Raw genomic sequence first — 18,967 nt, 5'->3', positions numbered from 1 at the left:
AGAAAAATGTGTTAACGTTTTTGTCGTTCCACCGCAAGAAAAAGAAGTTTTATTTTTTTACAATTTTGGTCTAATTTATTAAAAAAAACAAACCATTGTACTCAATATTAATGTCATATAAATTTAGTTTAAGATGTGGGCAAGGATGGTGCCCTACTTAGGCCATCTATTCTAGCCTCACCACAATTAATTACATAACTTTAAGATGATATTTAAATTTATTAATTTTAATACAAAACTAACAAATTAATTAACTTCTTTGTTTAAATTAATATATTTAATTAGGTTAAAATAAAATTAACACAGTACTCAGTTTAAATATTCTACAAATTTTGCAAACCTCTAATAAAAATTAATTCATGTTACACATTTTTTTTTTAATTCCGTAAGTTTGAAACCATGTATTCTCGGAAAAAAAACATCTAAATTGGTAAACCGAATATAAAACTATATTGTTTCGAAGTTAGGTAAAAAAATAAATATTAAATCTATATCTATTCGAATTTTCTCAATTATTTTTATAAATTATACATTTTTGTAACCCAAAAATATTTGATTATGCAACTATCTTAGGAAGTTTCATGTAAGTGTTTTGTGGTATTTTTGTGAAGTCTTTTTAAGTTCGCGGGTCTCTTTGACATTGTTTTTAAAAACGAAATTTATTTGACATTGAATTACAATGAGTTTGTTATTTCAAATTTGTTTAGGGTTTCCAAGACGGAAGGATGTTGAGCAAAATCTCCACCACCGATGATGTTTCCAGAGATTTCTCCTCACAGATCGAGAAGTTTAAGGCAATGCAATTGATTTCCGAAAATTACGTCCGCACTTTCACGGATCTTAATTACGATTCTGATGACTACAATCTGGACTGGACCGATCCCGAAGAATTTATGCGGCTGGAGGTTAGCAAATTAAAGAGAACTTATATTTATTTGTTGGATTCTGGATTGATTGATTAACTTATGTATGTTTATCTTCTGACCAAAGGGTGTGACTAGGCTATTTGCTCTTGTTGGTAACCCTGAACTTTTGTACTCGTACGCACTGTTGCCTTTGGCCTACTTCAATGCTCAACATGTGAGTTAATTATACATTGTTAATTAAAGTAGAATGAATGCATGAATGAATGAATGAATGAATGTGGTTCAAAGTTCTAACCAATTATGCAATGAATTGATGATAATTACAGAAGACAGATTTTGAATTTCACAAGTTTGTGAGAGCATATTTCAATCAAGCTCATCCCATGTACATAGTATTTGAGGCCATCAGCCCCACCATTGCTGGAGGACTTCCTTTAGTCTTCCAATCACATATTGGCCTTCGACCCGGATGGCCATCACGTGAGGAGGTGTATTTCTGTAAGTTGCACCCCATTGATTGTAGTTATACTCTTGATGATCTTCCAGTTTCCTCCTCAACTCCCACTTTTGATCATACCAAAGCCTGTGTTCTTGCGGCTGCTGCGTTCGCTATCTGCCAAACGGTTATCTCGCCATTCAATTCTCACTCTCACTCAAAACTTCCCTGTTTACTTTGCTAATATTTATTTTAATGTCCTACTTACCTGATCAGGGCTTAACTTTGAAGGACATTGTTAGTTTTGAAGAGATTGCAGAACCAACTCTGGTTGGTGAATTTGACGTTAAGTACAAGATAATCTTTAATGTGTTTAAAATAAAAGATGCTTCTTTTGTTGCGGGACCTGTTGAAATAGTGGTGGAATTTCGTCAAGAATTTCAAACAATGGATGTGATATCCATTGTTAAAAATGAGATGCCAAATGAAGTTAAGGTTAGACCAGACCTCCTTAAATTAGATATGCGGTGAGCGATAAGCTTGCAACTGTGTTTTTATCAACTAATGCTAATACATTATGTTAAAAATAGTGAGTAATCTCTCGGACTGAGTGTGAAATCTAAATGACATGATTTCTAAGGATTGAGATTACATAAGGTCTTTGATATTGTATCTATATTTTCTTTCTTGTGGTGTTTAAATTTTGTGCTAGTGATCTCTATAATTTGATCAAATGTTGATTTACTCCTTTTGGAAACTCATTTTGTGTCTGAATTTTGATCCAAATGGTATCATATTGGAAACCTTATGTTAATACCCTTTAGGAATTTCATTTGACACACCTATAAACAGTTTTCTTAGGGATTCAGATATAGAAACTAAAGTATTTCCAAGGAACATTGTATACACTTTGTTGTTATTGTCATATCATCAAACCTTTAATTTGTGAGCTTACTATATGCAACTGTTTATTACAGGAGATTTGAATTGAGAGAATACAGGAACAAGGTTATAGTGTCTTAAAGACAATAATAAGGTAATAAAGATAAAAGAGATTTTCTCTATAACTATGTTTCATCTCTCCTTTGTCTTTCCTTATTTTTATTTTTTGTGAGAATGAATACTTTGATTTTAGTATAAAAACTTTACTCACTCAATTTTCACTTAATACATGTAGTCTCATTTTCAACCCGATGTTTATGGACTATCACATTTTTTAGTTTTTTATATACTCTTATCCTTAAATTTATTTAGTTTCATAAATTAATTAAGCTAATAAACATAATAGAGTTTACAAACATAATATAAATATAATAAACTAAACATATTGTTCATTTTCCCAATATAAACATAATAGAGTTTACAAACATAATATAAATATAATAAACTAAACATATTGTTCATTTTCCCTAATCTGATTCCTCTTCATTTTCATCTTCCTCTTCCCCCGATTCCTCTTCATTTTCATCTTCCTCTTCCTCTGATTCTTCTTCATTTTCATCTTCATCCTCGCTTTCCTCCTCATTTTCATCTTCCTCGGATTCCTCTTCATTTTCATCTTCATCCTCGCTTTCCTCCTCATTTTCATCTTCCTCTGATTCTTCTTCATTTTCATTTGCCTTTTCTCCTGATTCCTCTTCATTTTCCTCTTCATCCTCGCTTTCGTCTTCAAACATTATTGGGTAATAAATGTTATGTAGGAGTTTTTTTCCATTATAAGTAGAGGTACGGGCAAATTTTGCCATACCCATTTACTCCCCAATCATGTAATCCATATGAATTCTTTATAATCCAGAATTTGTTATCATCTTGATCCGTACCAAAACCAACAATTAATACCGCGTGTTTAGCTGGATTGTCATATTTATCATCAACTCTTTCATTTATATTAAGACCAGGACTCATCTTATATATTTGCTGCAATATTCAAATAATATATTTTAGTTGAATATTATTATTAAAGAAGAATAATAAATTTACCTCTTTTATATTTTTGAACGATCTGGTGATGTAAAGTGATGCAGCCACAGGTTGTATTCGTACCTCTCCATTATCTCTTGTTCACCTCCATCTATTTTTATAAAATCTTTTATTTTTATTTTATTTTTACCCATAGGCTGCAAATAAAATATAATTAAATGAAAAATATTATTATAACAATATAATTAAATATAATAATTATAATTACCTTCTCTTCAATATTGACCAGTTGTCTTCTACCAATAAAAGGGTAATCCTCTTCTTTAGAGATGCCATAATCCTTGACATAAGTAAATGCATCTATGTAATTGGCGCCGTAGCCACCAAAATTGTCCAATAAATTATATGGAGAATGAGGTTTCAGAAAATCAAATAACTCCTGTGGAGATAGAATGATAGCAGGTTTGTTTGCAAAGAAGATGTTATAACAGGATTCGATAGCAGCCGCCACAACGATCGCCCAGCAACAAGCTGTAAATGATATACAAAAAGTTATAATATTATGTATTTATGTAAATTGTTATTATTAAATTAATAAAATATTTAATAATATCTTACTGGCTTTTCCTTGATCACGAACAATAGTAACAAAATCTCCATCATATTCTCTCAATTCTTCCAACCAGTTACAATTCTGAAAATAGATGGCATAAACAAATACAAATTATTACAAAAATGTTGAGTAAACATAATTATTATCAATAGAATTAAATAACTAATTTTAATGCAAAAATATATTATATTCTTTAATTATTAGTGTATCATACCTCATTATCAACCATAAACATAATATACCGATTTCTAAAACCATCTACAAGAAGAAAAAAAAATGTTGACACAGTTAGTACAATAATATTATATAAGAACAAATAAAAACAGTTAGTGTAATAATAAATTAATAATAATCTTTATATACTTATATTATTCCAATTCTTTCTATTTTTTTTTTGTATAGTATACTAACTAAAATCAATATTCATGCTAATAATTATGAACTTGCTATTAACTACAAGAAAAGTAAATATCTTTAATTATAAAAGACTAATAATAAAAAGTTAAATTCTTAATATTTTTGTGATAATAAAAACACAAAAAAAAATTATGTACTTACTAATTTGGTAAAAAAATGTTATAAACTCATTTACCTTACCTGTTATTGTTTTATAAACTTGTATTAAATCTAATATTGTTTCAAAAATCAACTTTTAAAAATGTTTAAAACTAAGTTTTATTATCATTTTTCTTAACTTAGAATGAGAAGAAAGTTTAACTGTGGGTTTTATAAGTTATATATGTGTCTAACTTTGGGACAAATAGATTTTCAATCAAATATGCTAGAAGTTGATTACATTGTGAAAGTTGGTGAAGAAAAGTGAAATAAATTAAGCATACCCATGATCGTTCACTGGTTTCTGTTCAAAATGAGAATAATTGAAAAGTTGTGTGAGTGATGATCTTCGGGTCTCTTCTTCTCTTTTGATCTGTTATTAACCAAAACAAAATGAATTAATTGTTAATTAACTTATAAATGGATGTTCTTCTATAACAACAATGATAGAGTATTAGTTAAGAAATAAAATATAATAAGAGAGGATTATAATAGAGTAACAAACAAAAATATACATACATTCTTCTTCTTCTTTCTTGTTCTGTTCCTTGATCTGTTTCTTGAGAAGAAGAAAGATGTTTCATTTACTAAGAAGAAGAAGATTAATATAAGAAGAAAAATATAGGCATATAGGTATAGCTATAGGGTTACAGATATTCTTTGGCATGCTTTTTGGATCATTGAATATGCATGTTCTTAGTTTGTCTAATTTAATTTTATTAAATATTTTATTAACTATCTATTAGTTTGATTAATTTTTTTTTTCAAACTCTTTCATTGCATTTGCATAATTAATGTCACTTATATATTTCACTATTTAAACAATTTTTTTGACAGTTCATAATTATTTTTTTGTCATGTAATTAATTAAATTTTATATTTTGTTATAATTATAGAAAATCATGATATTGTGTAACTAACTATCTATTTTTAAACATTAAACTATATAAACATATTTAATTATAACATTATGATATATTAAATATAATTCCCTTTTATTATAACAAAATCCAATTTTATTAAATGTTAATTTTTTTTAGTTTTACATAAGTTTGAATACATTATTAATTTAAGACACGTTTTGAATAATTAATTTTTTTTGTAAAGGATAATTTTAACAAGAATATAAATGATTAATTTGATGATAAATTATCTTAATAAAAAAAAAACTTTTTCAGAATTCTTCCAGTCTCATTTGACTATTGACTGTACTGTTCTTTCATCATTAATTTTTTTTTTTGTTAACACATGAAAGGGTTGTTCTTTACAAAAATGTCATTTTTTATTTTATTAACATTTAATTGGTCTTTATTATAAAAAATTAATTAAATAATAGTATTCAATTAATCAATATAAATTTGTTAAGAGGGGTTTAAGAAAAAAAATATATTATGATAATTTTTATATTTTTTCTCTTCCCATGACCCCTAAATTGATTCTAACCAGGATAATAGAGATAAAGATTTTGAGATAGTATGTTTTGTTTATTAAAAAAAATGGTATTAATATATAATGATAGTTTTTTTATAAAAAAGAAGAAGTAAGATTATTTTAATATTATGTAAGAATTAAAAAGTTATTTAAATAAATTTAAATACTGTCTTATTTAAAAAAAAATTATGGGAAAAAACTTTTAACAATGAGTACATAAAAAAAAATCATACCGTGCCAACTATATATATATATAATATTTGATTATGGTTAGTTTTAATAAAATAAATAACATAATTTTTTTTTATTTAAGTTCAGTTAAATAATAATTTTCAAAATTAATGCATCCATATTTTCAAAATAAAATATATACATTAACAAATAGTAAAAAAAATATCTAAATAAAAATAAATATATATTAATTTATAAAACTATAACCAAATTCATATTAAGCACACTCTTAATAAAAATATATTAAATCTTATAATTAAATGTTAGTGTTGCATTTGGAATCAGTTTTTTTCTAATTGTAAAATAAATGAAATAACTTGTGTTTGGATTTTACCTAATTAATATTTATTAATCCGAATTTTAATAATTTTGTCTATATCAATGATTTTTATTCAATTTCAATTAAAGAGGATATTTAAGAGTTAAAAATTATAAAACGAGAATACACTAGCTTTTTAAAATTAATATATATATTTTTGTTAACCTTGGCTGAATTTATATAAAAAAAATATCAAAATAAATATCTATATTGATTTTATTTTAACACCTATAAATATAAGAAATTAAATAAATAAATCTTAATTAATTAATTTGAGATGATATCAGACTCTCTCAATTATAGTTATTGTTTGATATGTTTTCTTAATTAATTGTGAAGGATTTCATTCAGTGTTTTAGAAATTTTATATTTTAGAAAAGAATTAATGTTTACTTGGATTTAATATAATTTTTTAAAATATAAAAAAAAATATGTGAATTTAAAATATATGTTTTATTATATATATATATATATATATATATATATATATATATATATATATATATATATATATTTACCCGATAGAACATATATTTTAAATTCACATATTTCTTTTATATTTTATTAGCTAACTATTAGTTTGATCAATTGCATTTTTTTTTTTAAATTTTTTCATTGCATTTGCTTGCATATAATTAATGTGACAGGTATATTTCATTATCTTTATTATTTCATATACTAACTATAATTAATTTTTTTTTTGTCATATAATGAATTAAATTTGATGTTTTTTATATTTTGAACCGAAATCTTGATCAATTTGCAGCTAACTATCATTTTTAAATATTAAATTATATAAATATATATTTAATTATAACATTATGATATATTAAATATAATTTACTTTTATTAAAACAAAATCCACTTTTATTAAATGTTATTTTTAAAAATTTTACACAAATTTTAATACATGATTAAATAGTAATTAAGAAATTAAATATAATAAGAGAGGATAAATGGATAATCGTGGAGTAACTAAAAAAATATGCATACATTCTTCATTTTCAGTTTTTGCATGCATATCATTAATTTTAGAGATCTTATTAACTATTTATTACTTTGATTAATTACATTTTTTTTCAAACTCTTCATTGTATTTGCATGCATATAATTAATGTCACTTACATATTTCACTACAAATTCAGTTTTTTCACAATTTAAAAGTTATTTATCAGTTAACTAGCTATTTTTAAACATTAATTATTCTCTCAATTTTAAATCAAAAAATAATTTAATTCTAATAACAATGATCACTTGTTTTAAAATAATTATATAATAATCTGATAATTAAAACATTAATATAAATCTTCATTAATCTTAACAATAAAACCTGATGAATATATAAAAATTATTTTTTAATAGAAAAAACTAAATGTGTATATATTCTTAATCTTTTGATAGGATATGTGAACAATGAAATTTATAGAAATTAGTTTTTTTTAAAGTTAAAATCCATATGTAGTTAGGTTATGATATATTAAAATCCATATGTAGTTAAAATTTATAGAAATTATCTTTAATTAAAAAAGTAGTATAAATTCTTTTTTTTTAATAACATTTAATTGGTCGTTAAATTGTAAAAATTTATTTAAATAATAATATCCAATTAATCAATATAAATTTGTGAAGAGGAGTTTAATAATAAAAAGTATATTAGGATAATTTTTATATTTTTTTATTCTTTCTTAATATGGAACACCCATGACAATTTATACAAAATCAAAATACCCTATATCAAACAAGTGAACACAAAGGCTAGCATTACCATTAACAATATCAAATCAAATAAAAAAAACTAATGGGCCAGACAACAACAAATTATTAATTACTCAAGATATCTTAATTTATTTATTTCTCTCATCACTACTACATAAATGTAACCATTTAATTTTTAATTAATCAACCTAAAGAATTATTAAAATCAAAGAATATATTGGTTAGTAAATAATTTTATCTGAGCATAATAATTTTTTTCTGACACAAATTATAATAATTTTAATGCATATTGGGGATTTGGGTCAAAATTATTATGATATTTTTGAACTTAGTGTCAATAGTAACATTTTAAGATGATCATTAACAACAAAGATTATATAACATTGATTAATTTATAATACAAAACTCTCAAATTAATTAGAACTTCTTTGTTTAAATTTAATTAAGGTATTTAATGGTGCTAAAATACAATTAACACCAATATTCATTTTAAACCTTCTTTACATATTTAGCAAGTGTCTAATAAAAGTTGAGCAATTAGAGAAGTTTAAGGCAATGCAATTGATGTCGATACCATTGTCGATCGATCGACAATGGTATCGACATCAATCCTGAATTTAATTCTGATAATGAATTGGGTATATGGACCGGCTCAATCCCGAAGAATTTATGCAGCTGAAGTTTATTAATTAAAAAAACTTATCTATCTTTCTTCATTTTATATTTATTTATCGATTTAAATTGTTCATCATCGTTATTGTCTTTTGAGCAAATTAATTAAGGATATAAACAAATGTTTGGTAAATCCTGTTTTTGACCATACGCACGGTTGCCTTTGGCGTATTTCAATGTTCAACATGTGAGTTATTGCATTCAATTATACATTGTTAAAGTAGAATGCATGTAATTTAATGTTCAAACCAAACAACTTATGTATTGAATTTTTTATGATAAACAGAAAACAGATTTTGATTTTCACAAGGTCTTGAGAGGATATGTCAATAATGATCACAATGTTCATTGATTGTTTTGAAGAACACTATTGATCATTTAGATTTCCATGATAATTAAGTGTGCAAAAAAAAAACATAAATTTATGTAAGGTCTTCAAGAAGCTAGCCCATATGTTTGACAATTTATATACCCATATACTTCGTCGCTATATTACCATTTAATTAAGAGTGATTATAGGTTTAAAATTTATTAATTGTATATATATTTGTTATGAAAAAATTGTTAAAATAATTTTACAATTTAAAATTAATTATTTAATTTAAAACTTAATTATATTTAGCTAAATATTTAATTTATAACTTAAATAAATTAAATGATATATTTAATCTAAAACATATTAAATTAAATACAAATAAAAATAATTAGGAAAATAATTAGGTTGAACATGATACAAAATTTTAGGTTGAACATGATACGAAAACAAATCACATAGAAACAAATCTCATAGAAACAAATCTGGAAAATAATTAGGTTATAAAATCAAATATAAGAATGAGTTATTTGTAACTAATAAACTGATCATAAATATTTTTTTTAGAACACTAGAACCAGATTACAAAAAATATTTACTTAAATTCTTTCCCTCGACCTCATTATGGAGTATTTTCATAAATTATTTTAAAATAATAAGAATCATGATTTATGTAAAATATATGAAATATAAGAAATGATTGTCTAAAAAAGATAAGGACATACCAAAGTCAAAAATATAACTCAAAATAATTAAATATTTAATTAATCTTATTATCGTACAAACATAAATGTATGTATATAATTTGTGAGTTTTTCACTTTTTTATTTAGAATTTTTTTTTTTTATGAAATTATTATTCTTAATTTAAGTTGTAAAATATTTTTTTAAAAAAAAGGTCAAAACCTTAGGGACTGCATTAACTTAGATATCAAATTATGAGGGACATCTGAACAAGTTGTGAAATTCAAGAACTTATATAAAATTGTTGGAATTAGTAAAAGTTTAATTTAAAAAAACATTAGTTATATATTATTAAATAACTATATAACTATATAATTAAATAATTAATCAATTTTAAAAAATTATATATTTAAATATAAAATTAATTAAAAAATATTAATCAGTAAAATAATACTATAAAAAAATTATAATAAAATCAATTATATTTATTTATTTATTTGATTAAATGATAATTTTTTTTAATTTATAAATTTTTTTTTTATTTTTAATGTAAATTCATATAAAATCCTAAAATCGAAATTATTTATAAACTTATAAGCTCGTAATTAAACTCGTAAAATCTTATTGTCGTTATAAGCTTAAAATCTTAAGAATTTATTTACAACTAGACTAGTTATCATTTTTGAAATTGTGAAAGGGTAAGATTTGAATTATCAACTCAATATTTTAAGAAATTAGATCTCTAAAATGCTATTAAAACTTGGAAGATTTTGAAAATATTTGGTTATACAACTATTTTATCAAGTTGAGATATATCATGAATATTTGGCATATATATTTATACATGATTAAAGTAGATTGTGGTTTAAAGTTCTAACCAAACCCATTAATATATGATAATAAGACTTACTAGTTCTTGTTGAATCATATATAAAATTAATAAAATCACTTCATATTCTCTAATTTCTTGAGTCCAATCAGAATCACAATTATAAAAACAAAATATTATATGAATAATTAATATCACGAAAAGTTAATTTAATAATGTAAAATTATATTACATCATACCTCAATAAAATCTGCATAACCTACCTTCTTTTATCACTTTTTATAAGAAAATAAATGTTCAAAGTTTAGGATAATAAAAATATATTATATTAAGAAAATATAAAAAAAAAAAAAATAGGAAACAATGCTGGCTAAAAAAAATGAGAGAGAGGAAAAAATGTTGGCTAAAAAAAAATTCTCTCTATTATTTTTTTTCAGATTTCATTCTCCCTTACAATTTTCCTCCAATATTCACTTCTGGTATAAAAAATTAAAAATACTTATTCAATAATATTATATATAAAATATTGAAAAAAGAAGGATTTTGAATTATTTTACTTCTGGTCTGGTATTTTGAATTATTCACTTCTGGTATTTTGAATTATTTTACAGTGGTAATGCATTTAAAAAAAAAAAGAAGGAAAAAAAAGAAATTCTTCACATTCTGACAAAAAAAAAATGCACTTAAATTTAGTTTTATTTTATTTATATTCATTTATGGATTTTGTTTTTGGTTTTTTTTTTTTTGCATTTACTTAATTTTATTTTAATGAATTTGATAGTTTATTAGAAAATTTATGCAGGTATACCTCTTATATATTATACACTATTTTATCAATTAAATCTAATTAGTTAATAAAAAAAAAATATAATTCTCATTTAAAAAATCATAAATTTATTTAACTAAATACATTTTCTTTTTATATAAAATTTTGTTTATTTAGTTCTTGTTTTTATCTTAATTCTCCTATCAAATTAATAGCAGCCAAATTTCAAACACAAAAAGTTTCATAAAAATAAATTAAAACTACGTTAACTTCATATATTAATTAGCAAATTTGTTTATCACAATCAAAAAAATTGTTTTATGTATTAATAATTTAATAAATTGTGTCATAATTATTTAAACGAATAAAAAAATATATTAAAATTGTGTCATCTCAATCTCATGTAGACACAACTTTTTTTCTTATTTTAAAATCATTTTATTGGAGTTCTACGACGGTTAAGTCATAATTTAAAAAATCTCAGTCCCTATATTTCTGTTTTAATTTTAATAAACCAGGACCTAACCTAAACAAGGGTTTAGACTTTGAAATCACCTATCATTATTATATTTTAAATAGTTATTAATTTAATACAAATTATGTCTCAATCTAAAAATGGTTAGTTTAAAAAATCACCTTAACATATATATAAATCTAATATTCTCCATGTGTCCTTTTCTAATTTATTTTAATGGAGTTAATATTTTATTTAAAAATTTATAGAAAAAAAATACAAGTTTCATTTATATATTTATTTTAGAGAAACTAACCTGACACAATTATCTTCCATTATAATGCTCTTTTCAAATTAAGACTGCTTATTTATACTTACTTTTATGACCCTAATTAGTCCTTAAACATCAAATCAAATGAATATGTACTATATATGTGGTACTATTTTGTATTCTTTATTTTGTTTTTTTGTTACATTTATTATTACCAAATTATAATAAAATTATATATATACTAATTGTTGTGAATTTTTTTATTATTCCGATTATTAGAGTAAATACAAATTTGCTCTATTATTAATTATATACATATTATTTTAATAATTTTCATTTCTATTGATTAGTTAAGAATAAAGAATAGTATATAACAAATTTTGTCATTACAACAAATTTTAAAAATACATTATGTAAAACAATATAATGATTTGATGCAAAGTCAAGAGTAACATGTTTTTGTTAATATACCTAGAAAAATTATTGCGAGATAGATTTACATATTTAAATAAGTGAATTCTTATATTTTAGGCTACGTACAATTTTAACTGCTAATTTCGTGATCGGTTAAAATAGAAGGCTTAAGATAGATTAAAATTGTTTGGTGTTACTAATTGATTGGTACGTAGAATAATAATATCACAAACTATGGATATTTGATCTCATATTTGGTATTACTAATTTGGAATAATAAAATCACGGAATCAACAAATAAATATAAATAAAATAAACATTGAGTACATTTTATTTGTCGGAACATGAGTTTCACTATCCCTACATATTCATATTTATTAACACAACAAATGCATGCAAATTAAGAAGAAAATATGTTTAATAGAATAAATATTTAAACTTCATTGGATTATAATATGGTTCAAAGTACTTAACTGCCTCAATTGATGATCTTATAAACCATAAATCTTTTGTAATTAATTTAATTTATAACTTCTTAATCTTAACTTCCGTATCATATAAATATTAATTGAAAACAAAATTTCCCCACACATAACTACCTATTTCAGTGTTATTTTGTTTTATGTGTTCAATAATTATTTTTTGGTGACAATGATTGGTAATGTTTCAGCTTTCATATGTTAATTGTTTTAACTTAACTATATTAATGATAATCAGTTAATTGATAAAGTAAAAATTTATCTTTTGATTATCAAAATATTGACACAATATTTTGAATTAATAATATTAAAGTATTACAAAGGTTATATATAGAGTGAGATTTTTTTAAATTTAAATTTATTTATTATTTAATTTATAAACTGAAATATTAAAATATATTTTTAATTATATATAAATAAAAGGACAATACAATAATGATAATGCTGCAAATTTAATACTGTTTGTACTTTTTTCTGCAAATTTGATATTCTGATTTTACAAATTTGATTTCATTGTACTATTTTTTTAATTCTATATTTATCTTTTCTTCGTTCTATATTTAACAAGATAAAATATATAATATTTTAAATGCAGGAACAATGTTACACTATCTTAAAGACAGTATTAAAGTAAAAAATTTGAGTCTTATTTGTTTGATAATATTTTTAAATTAGTTATTGTGATATACCTCTTTTTGTTATTTTTCAGTTTAAAAATAAATGAAATGAAATGAAATGAAGAGTAATAAGAAGAAGAAAAAAAAAAGTCACACCTAATTGTACTTTCATACTAAGATTCAAAGGATTCATTCACAAATTAAATATTTTTTTATGGCTAGTCACAACAAAAATCAAAATACAAAATGAATCTCTTTTATATCCCACTATTAATGAAACATTTTATTTCTACTTTTTTAAAAAGATTTACCTGTTTAGAGTCAAAAGTTTGAAGCCACTGCAACATTCAAATCATCCTGTAATTAAATATTAAGCTTAAAAATTAAAAATTTGACAATATGTCAATGACATCGATCAAAAAGCTCTACAATAACATACCTATTTGAAAACAATTTCTATTATAGGTGTCTCAGTTGAAAATTCTAAAGGGGCATTAGCATAGGTTTCCAATTTGATATCATTTAGATACAAAATGAGTTTCCAAAACGAGTCAGTCAACATTTGATCAAATTATATGTTCAAGTATATTTAATAAACAATTGTGAAATACTCTTCCAAAACGAGGTTGAAGGAGAGTACAAGTATATTTAATAAATGTGATAAATGATTTACTATCTAATATTTTATTATTAGCAAGTACAAATATCATGTAATAGTGTCAACTAATTAAATTCATGAATATGCTTCTCCTAGATTTTTTTTTTGGTTTGTTTGTGAGATGTACAGAATATTAAAGTGATAACAAGTTTTTTTTAACAAGTTTAAAATCAATATTGAAGTACTATATTATATGTACTCATTTTTAGTTTATTTTTCTAGATTAAAATGCATCAAGTCTTTTAGAAATGTAGGAAATTTATGATATCAGATAAAATTAACAAGTCTCATATTAATGTAAACTCTTATATTTTAATTCATTATAATAAGATTTTTGCGATTTTATAAATTAATTTTTATTATTATTTATTCAAACAAATAAATAAAATTAATTTTAGTTTTAGTTTTTTATTATTTATTTTTAATTAATTTTATATTTATATATATATATTTTAAAAATTAATTAATTAATTATATATAATTAATATTTTTTTAAATTAAACTTTTACAATTTAAAGTAAATATATATTTTAGAAGTATACGGTTGTTTTAACTCGGTCAATCATTTTAACGTAAACTCTTGAGTTTGATAACCATAATTACTCTTATTTAAATGATAATAAAGTGACCAAATATATAAGTATATAAATTGACAAACTTAATTTACTGTAATAAAGAATTTCAAACGTGTAAATAGCAAGTATTCATAAACAGTCAACCCAGGCCAGGCCTACATAGAATTAGGGCCATTCAAACCAAATATTTGAAGTTCGCAGAATGACATTAATCATAAATTTAATAAAATTAAATATATAATTATAATATTTATTATAAAAATAATATTAATATAATTGAGAAAAATTATATTAATTGATTTTTAATATATATAGATTTTTAATATATATATATATATATATATATTTAAAAATTAATTAAATAACTAATCTTTATCTTGTCCAGTAGAATGGGGTGCTACAAACATAGTGGAGTTATTCCAAGAATTTGAATAGAAATAAAAACTTAAAAGTGTATTAACAATATGATATCATGTACATAAACTAATATATAAAAGTGGTATTTTAAACAATCTATGAATTGTAAGATTCGTGCTACTAACGGTTATTTGAAAGATATTAAAATAAGATTGATCAAAAATCACAAAAAAATATTCAAATTGGTGTATATTAGACTATATACACTACAGTTGAAGAACTATGTTAAATCAGTTGTGTTTTTAGCACAACAACTGCATCTAATAACTCTAATATCATTATGTTGCAAGTTCCATCTTTTTATTATCGTCCTTAAGCCACTCTCTTTAATCGAGTCATCTTGTCAAAAATCATATGCATATATTAAAAATCATAAAAAAGAACATAAGATTGATTTTGTATCATGTTTATGTAATGTCAATCACATCTCAATCCACATAAGCAACTTTTAATTCTAAGAGGCAATTTTTATTTGAGGAAAAAAATAACTCGCTAAGACGAAAAAATAAAAATCAAGTCAATGCCCAATTTCGATTTTCGACTAATCAGGATAGACATTACTCACTACTTCAATATATTTAATATTAGTTAATAAAAACACAATTGTAACTAAAAGTCTAGTCTAACCTTACCTTAATTTGACATCTCCTTTTCAACAATGACTATTAGATCCATTTTTTTTAAAATCTTGAACGAATGTCCACAACTATTTGATTAACAGGTCCCGACATATAAAAACATATTTTGTTTTAAATTCGTTAAAAGTAATCTTGTACATAAAGTTAAATGCACCAATCAAATAGTTGATTCTTCAATCTCTAGTTCAAGGTAACAATATCCTTCAAAGTTAATTCTTATCCCTAGTTAAGTAGGTTTGACATGAAAATATTAGCAAAAGAAATAATCAAAGGGAGTGATAACCATTTTGTAGGTAGCCAATGCAGCCGCGGCTAAAACACAGGCTTTGGTGTGATCAATAATATAAGTTTTATACTTAAAAAAATATAAATGTATTTATCAATTTTTACAGTACACATTGATCATGATAAAAAATCAGTATTAATTAACTATTTTGTTTTTACATTATAATATATATATATATATATATTTTTTTTTTTAAGTTATAATTTTTTTTATATGACATTAATAATATTGAATAAAACCTTTTTGGGGGGTATTTTAACTATTTCTTTTCCACCTTTTGTTCCCCTCCCAAGGGTAACGAAATATCCCCCAGGGCAAGCCAAGCTAGGCTGTCTGCTTAGGGTCAACCCTCGGGCTTCCTTAAAACAAATTAAAATTGATAAAAGATATTATTACATTTATTTGGCTAAACTATTTTTTATTATTATGTTAAATCAAATATAAAATAATAGGTTAAGTAACAAATAATAACATTTTATTTTTCTATTTGAGGCACTCCAAACTACGGGCAATATGACAAATAACGCGTAAAAATACCGTCGTTATTGATAGTTTTTCGTCGCTAAAAGTGATTAGCGACTATAAATTAAGTATGATATTATTATCATTATAGTCCGAATAGATTATAAATCTTAGGAGTGAATTCATGAAATTATCATTGTTTCTTTATTTTTAGTTTAAATTATCTGTTAAATTGACTAAGTGTTTGTTTTGATTAAAAATGTTGCTAGATATTATAATACGGAAGATATCATGAGCTTAATTTCTTTAGGAGTTTGTCTTCGATAAAATGATTCTCAAGCATATTAGTTTGAAGTATTCTTAAAGAGACTCTGTAAGCTTGTAAAATACAGAATCTTATATGGTAGAATCCTGTAGAACAAGTTTGAGAAATGGATCGAAGTGCACTTCAGGATTCTGAAAAGCCAGGATCTGCATCACTTAGTTCTGGGGACAGAGTTGCTAATTTGATACTGAGAATTCTTATACCTGAGGTTATTCTATGCTCAAGCTTGAATATTTGTGTTTGTACTTATTCTGTATCTTATCTCAGGCAAAGAATCTTCCAGAACCTCTTTTCCATTAATCGAAGCTTTTGAGGGAAATTAATGTCAGTCAGTAACCAGTAATCTTGCTCCAAATAATAGCAATGTTTTTATGTATAAGAAAAATGATAAAAATATAATTGCATGCATTTATCTATGTACAGCTTAAAGGTATTGAGTTTGAAATTTTTGGAGTTATAAAAATTTTTTCAAACAGATCTCAAATATTTTGAAAATTTGTATGGGCATTGAAAATATTTTTAAGAAAATACATTTATAATTTCATGATTTTGGGAGTCATCAAATTTAAGTTATAGCTTTTTAAATTTTGGATTTTGCCAAACGGTCCTAAAAAATCTAAAAAAATTTATTTTTGAAGAAAATAATAATTTTGAATTTTGGGGGAAATTTGAGAAAAATTGGAGGTGGTTTGATTGTTTGTTAAATCTGGGAAACAAACAGAACTTTAGAGTTTATTTTATTTTTGATCTTTTAAAGTTTTAAATCAAAATAGAAGGAAAATAAATCCTAGGGGCTCAATTAAAGAGAAAAGGAAAGTTCAAACCCATTTTAATTTCGAATTAAATATTTAAATCGAAATTAAAATGAAAGGACCTATTTAAAAATTACAAAGTCCCAGGGGCCTCTTTTCAACTTCATGAGAAGTTGGGGAATTCGACATAATAAAAAACTCAGCCGTCATCTCCGCCAGTCCCCGGCCAAAGATGATTTCCGGCGCCGTAGACATTTGAAGCCATTCATTCGTCTTCCGAAAACGGAGTGTCATTCAATCGTCGTTCGGAAGTCTTTTGATACCTGCTGTCTGGTTTTCGGATTAACCAGCAATCAAGCGAAATCACAGCAGAATAATTAAGCAATGAAATTATATAAGAATCAAATGAGTTACAGATTCAATTATCAACAATGAGCCTCAAGTAGCTAATGAATAAGAGAAACAGATCAAGACGAATGTACCTGCGTTTATGATAATCGAATGAACACGGAGAGATCGGAGCTTGCTTGGTCTGCGTAGGAAGGTTTTCGCTGCTGTTCTTGGTTTGGTTCCTCTTCCACTTTAGTCTTCACGCCTGCATGTAAGCTTGCCTTCGACGAGCTGCAGAACGGGATTGGAAACCACTCTCTCCAACTGCTCCCCTCAACCCAAATGGTGGGTCCTAGTTTAAGTTACCATTTTCCAAAGTTTTTCTTTTATTCACACCTTCAGTTCCTTCGCAATTTCTGAACCAGTGACTTCATTCACATGCTAGTAACTTTGGACTCAGAACTATTCACATAATGAGTTAGTAGGCATTGGAAAGGTATGAATCTCTCCCATAACTTTTGTGTTTTAAGGAATTTCCAAAAAGGTCCTTGTTGATCAGGACATGCCTTTTCATGCACGTTTCACTACAGTCGACCCCCTGGGGTGAGTGTTTTAGCGAACTAGGAGATCTACTTGGTATCACTGGAAAGCTAATTCAAAAGGATTTCCAATTAGAGCTCATTCAACCAAAATTGTCCATGGGTTTGGAAGATATGAATTTTAGAAATGTAGCCTACCTCCATTTAGCCTCTAGGATCCTGACATGGAGCATTGACCGTGTTGTGTTGATCGGGAGAGTGCCTTAATAGTCGAGCCAAGGATCGGGACCGGTGTCATTTGAAAGGTGTGTCAGCTTTCCAACCCAAGTTGAATCACCCAAAACCATCAACTACAACTCAAGTTATGATTTTTTAAGTGGAAGGGTGTCCAAGTTGATCT

At 24.3% G+C, this 18,967-nt stretch overlaps 2 protein-coding genes across 2 annotated transcripts; one reads left to right on the top strand and one right to left on the bottom strand.

Annotated features, from left to right (window-relative positions):
* The first annotated feature begins 724 nt into the window (after positions 1–724).
* On the top strand, positions 725–2,496 carry LOC124933435. The gene is made up of 5 exons (XM_047473839.1): positions 725–905; positions 991–1,080; positions 1,193–1,489; positions 1,579–1,797; positions 2,280–2,496. The coding sequence occupies exons 1-5, from the start codon at positions 726–728 to the stop codon at positions 2,286–2,288; spliced, it is 795 nt and encodes a 264-aa protein (XP_047329795.1). The 5' UTR covers position 725; the 3' UTR covers positions 2,289–2,496.
* A 519-nt stretch (positions 2,497–3,015) lies between these two features.
* LOC124933753 (procathepsin L-like) lies at positions 3,016–4,678 on the bottom strand. Its single transcript, XM_047474189.1, has 5 exons — positions 4,675–4,678; positions 4,050–4,093; positions 3,841–3,916; positions 3,491–3,753; positions 3,016–3,219 (listed from the first exon to the last, which is right to left on the bottom strand). Exons 1-5 carry the CDS (start codon positions 4,676–4,678, stop codon positions 3,016–3,018), a joined length of 591 nt encoding a protein of 196 aa, XP_047330145.1.
* Positions 4,679–18,967: the final 14,289 nt, after the last annotated feature.

The sequence above is a fragment of the Impatiens glandulifera genome, chromosome 4 (genome assembly GCF_907164915.1).
Source record: "Impatiens glandulifera chromosome 4, dImpGla2.1, whole genome shotgun sequence".
Taxonomy (NCBI): domain Eukaryota; kingdom Viridiplantae; phylum Streptophyta; class Magnoliopsida; order Ericales; family Balsaminaceae; genus Impatiens; species Impatiens glandulifera.
This window is presented reverse-complemented; position numbering and strand designations above follow the sequence as displayed.

What these genes read in the sequence shown, in the direction of transcription:
- LOC124933435 (XM_047473839.1), top strand. Translation starts at nt 726, where the DNA reads ATGTTGAGCAAAATCTCCACCACCGATGATGTTTCCAGAGATTTCTCC. An exon ending in CCTACTTCAATGCTCAACAT is followed by an intron (nt 1,081 to 1,192) that starts GTGAGTTAATTA and finishes TGATAATTACAG; the next exon opens with AAGACAGATTTTGAATTTCA. An exon ending in CGTTCGCTATCTGCCAAACG is followed by an intron (nt 1,490 to 1,578) that starts GTTATCTCGCCA and finishes TTACCTGATCAG; the next exon opens with GGCTTAACTTTGAAGGACAT.
- LOC124933753 (XM_047474189.1), bottom strand. An exon ending in TGTTTATGGTTGATAATGAG is followed by an intron (nt 3,917 to 4,049) that starts GTATGATACACT and finishes ATCTATTTTCAG; the next exon opens with AATTGTAACTGGTTGGAAGA. An exon ending in TCGTGATCAAGGAAAAGCCA is followed by an intron (nt 3,754 to 3,840) that starts GTAAGATATTAT and finishes TATCATTTACAG; the next exon opens with CTTGTTGCTGGGCGATCGTT.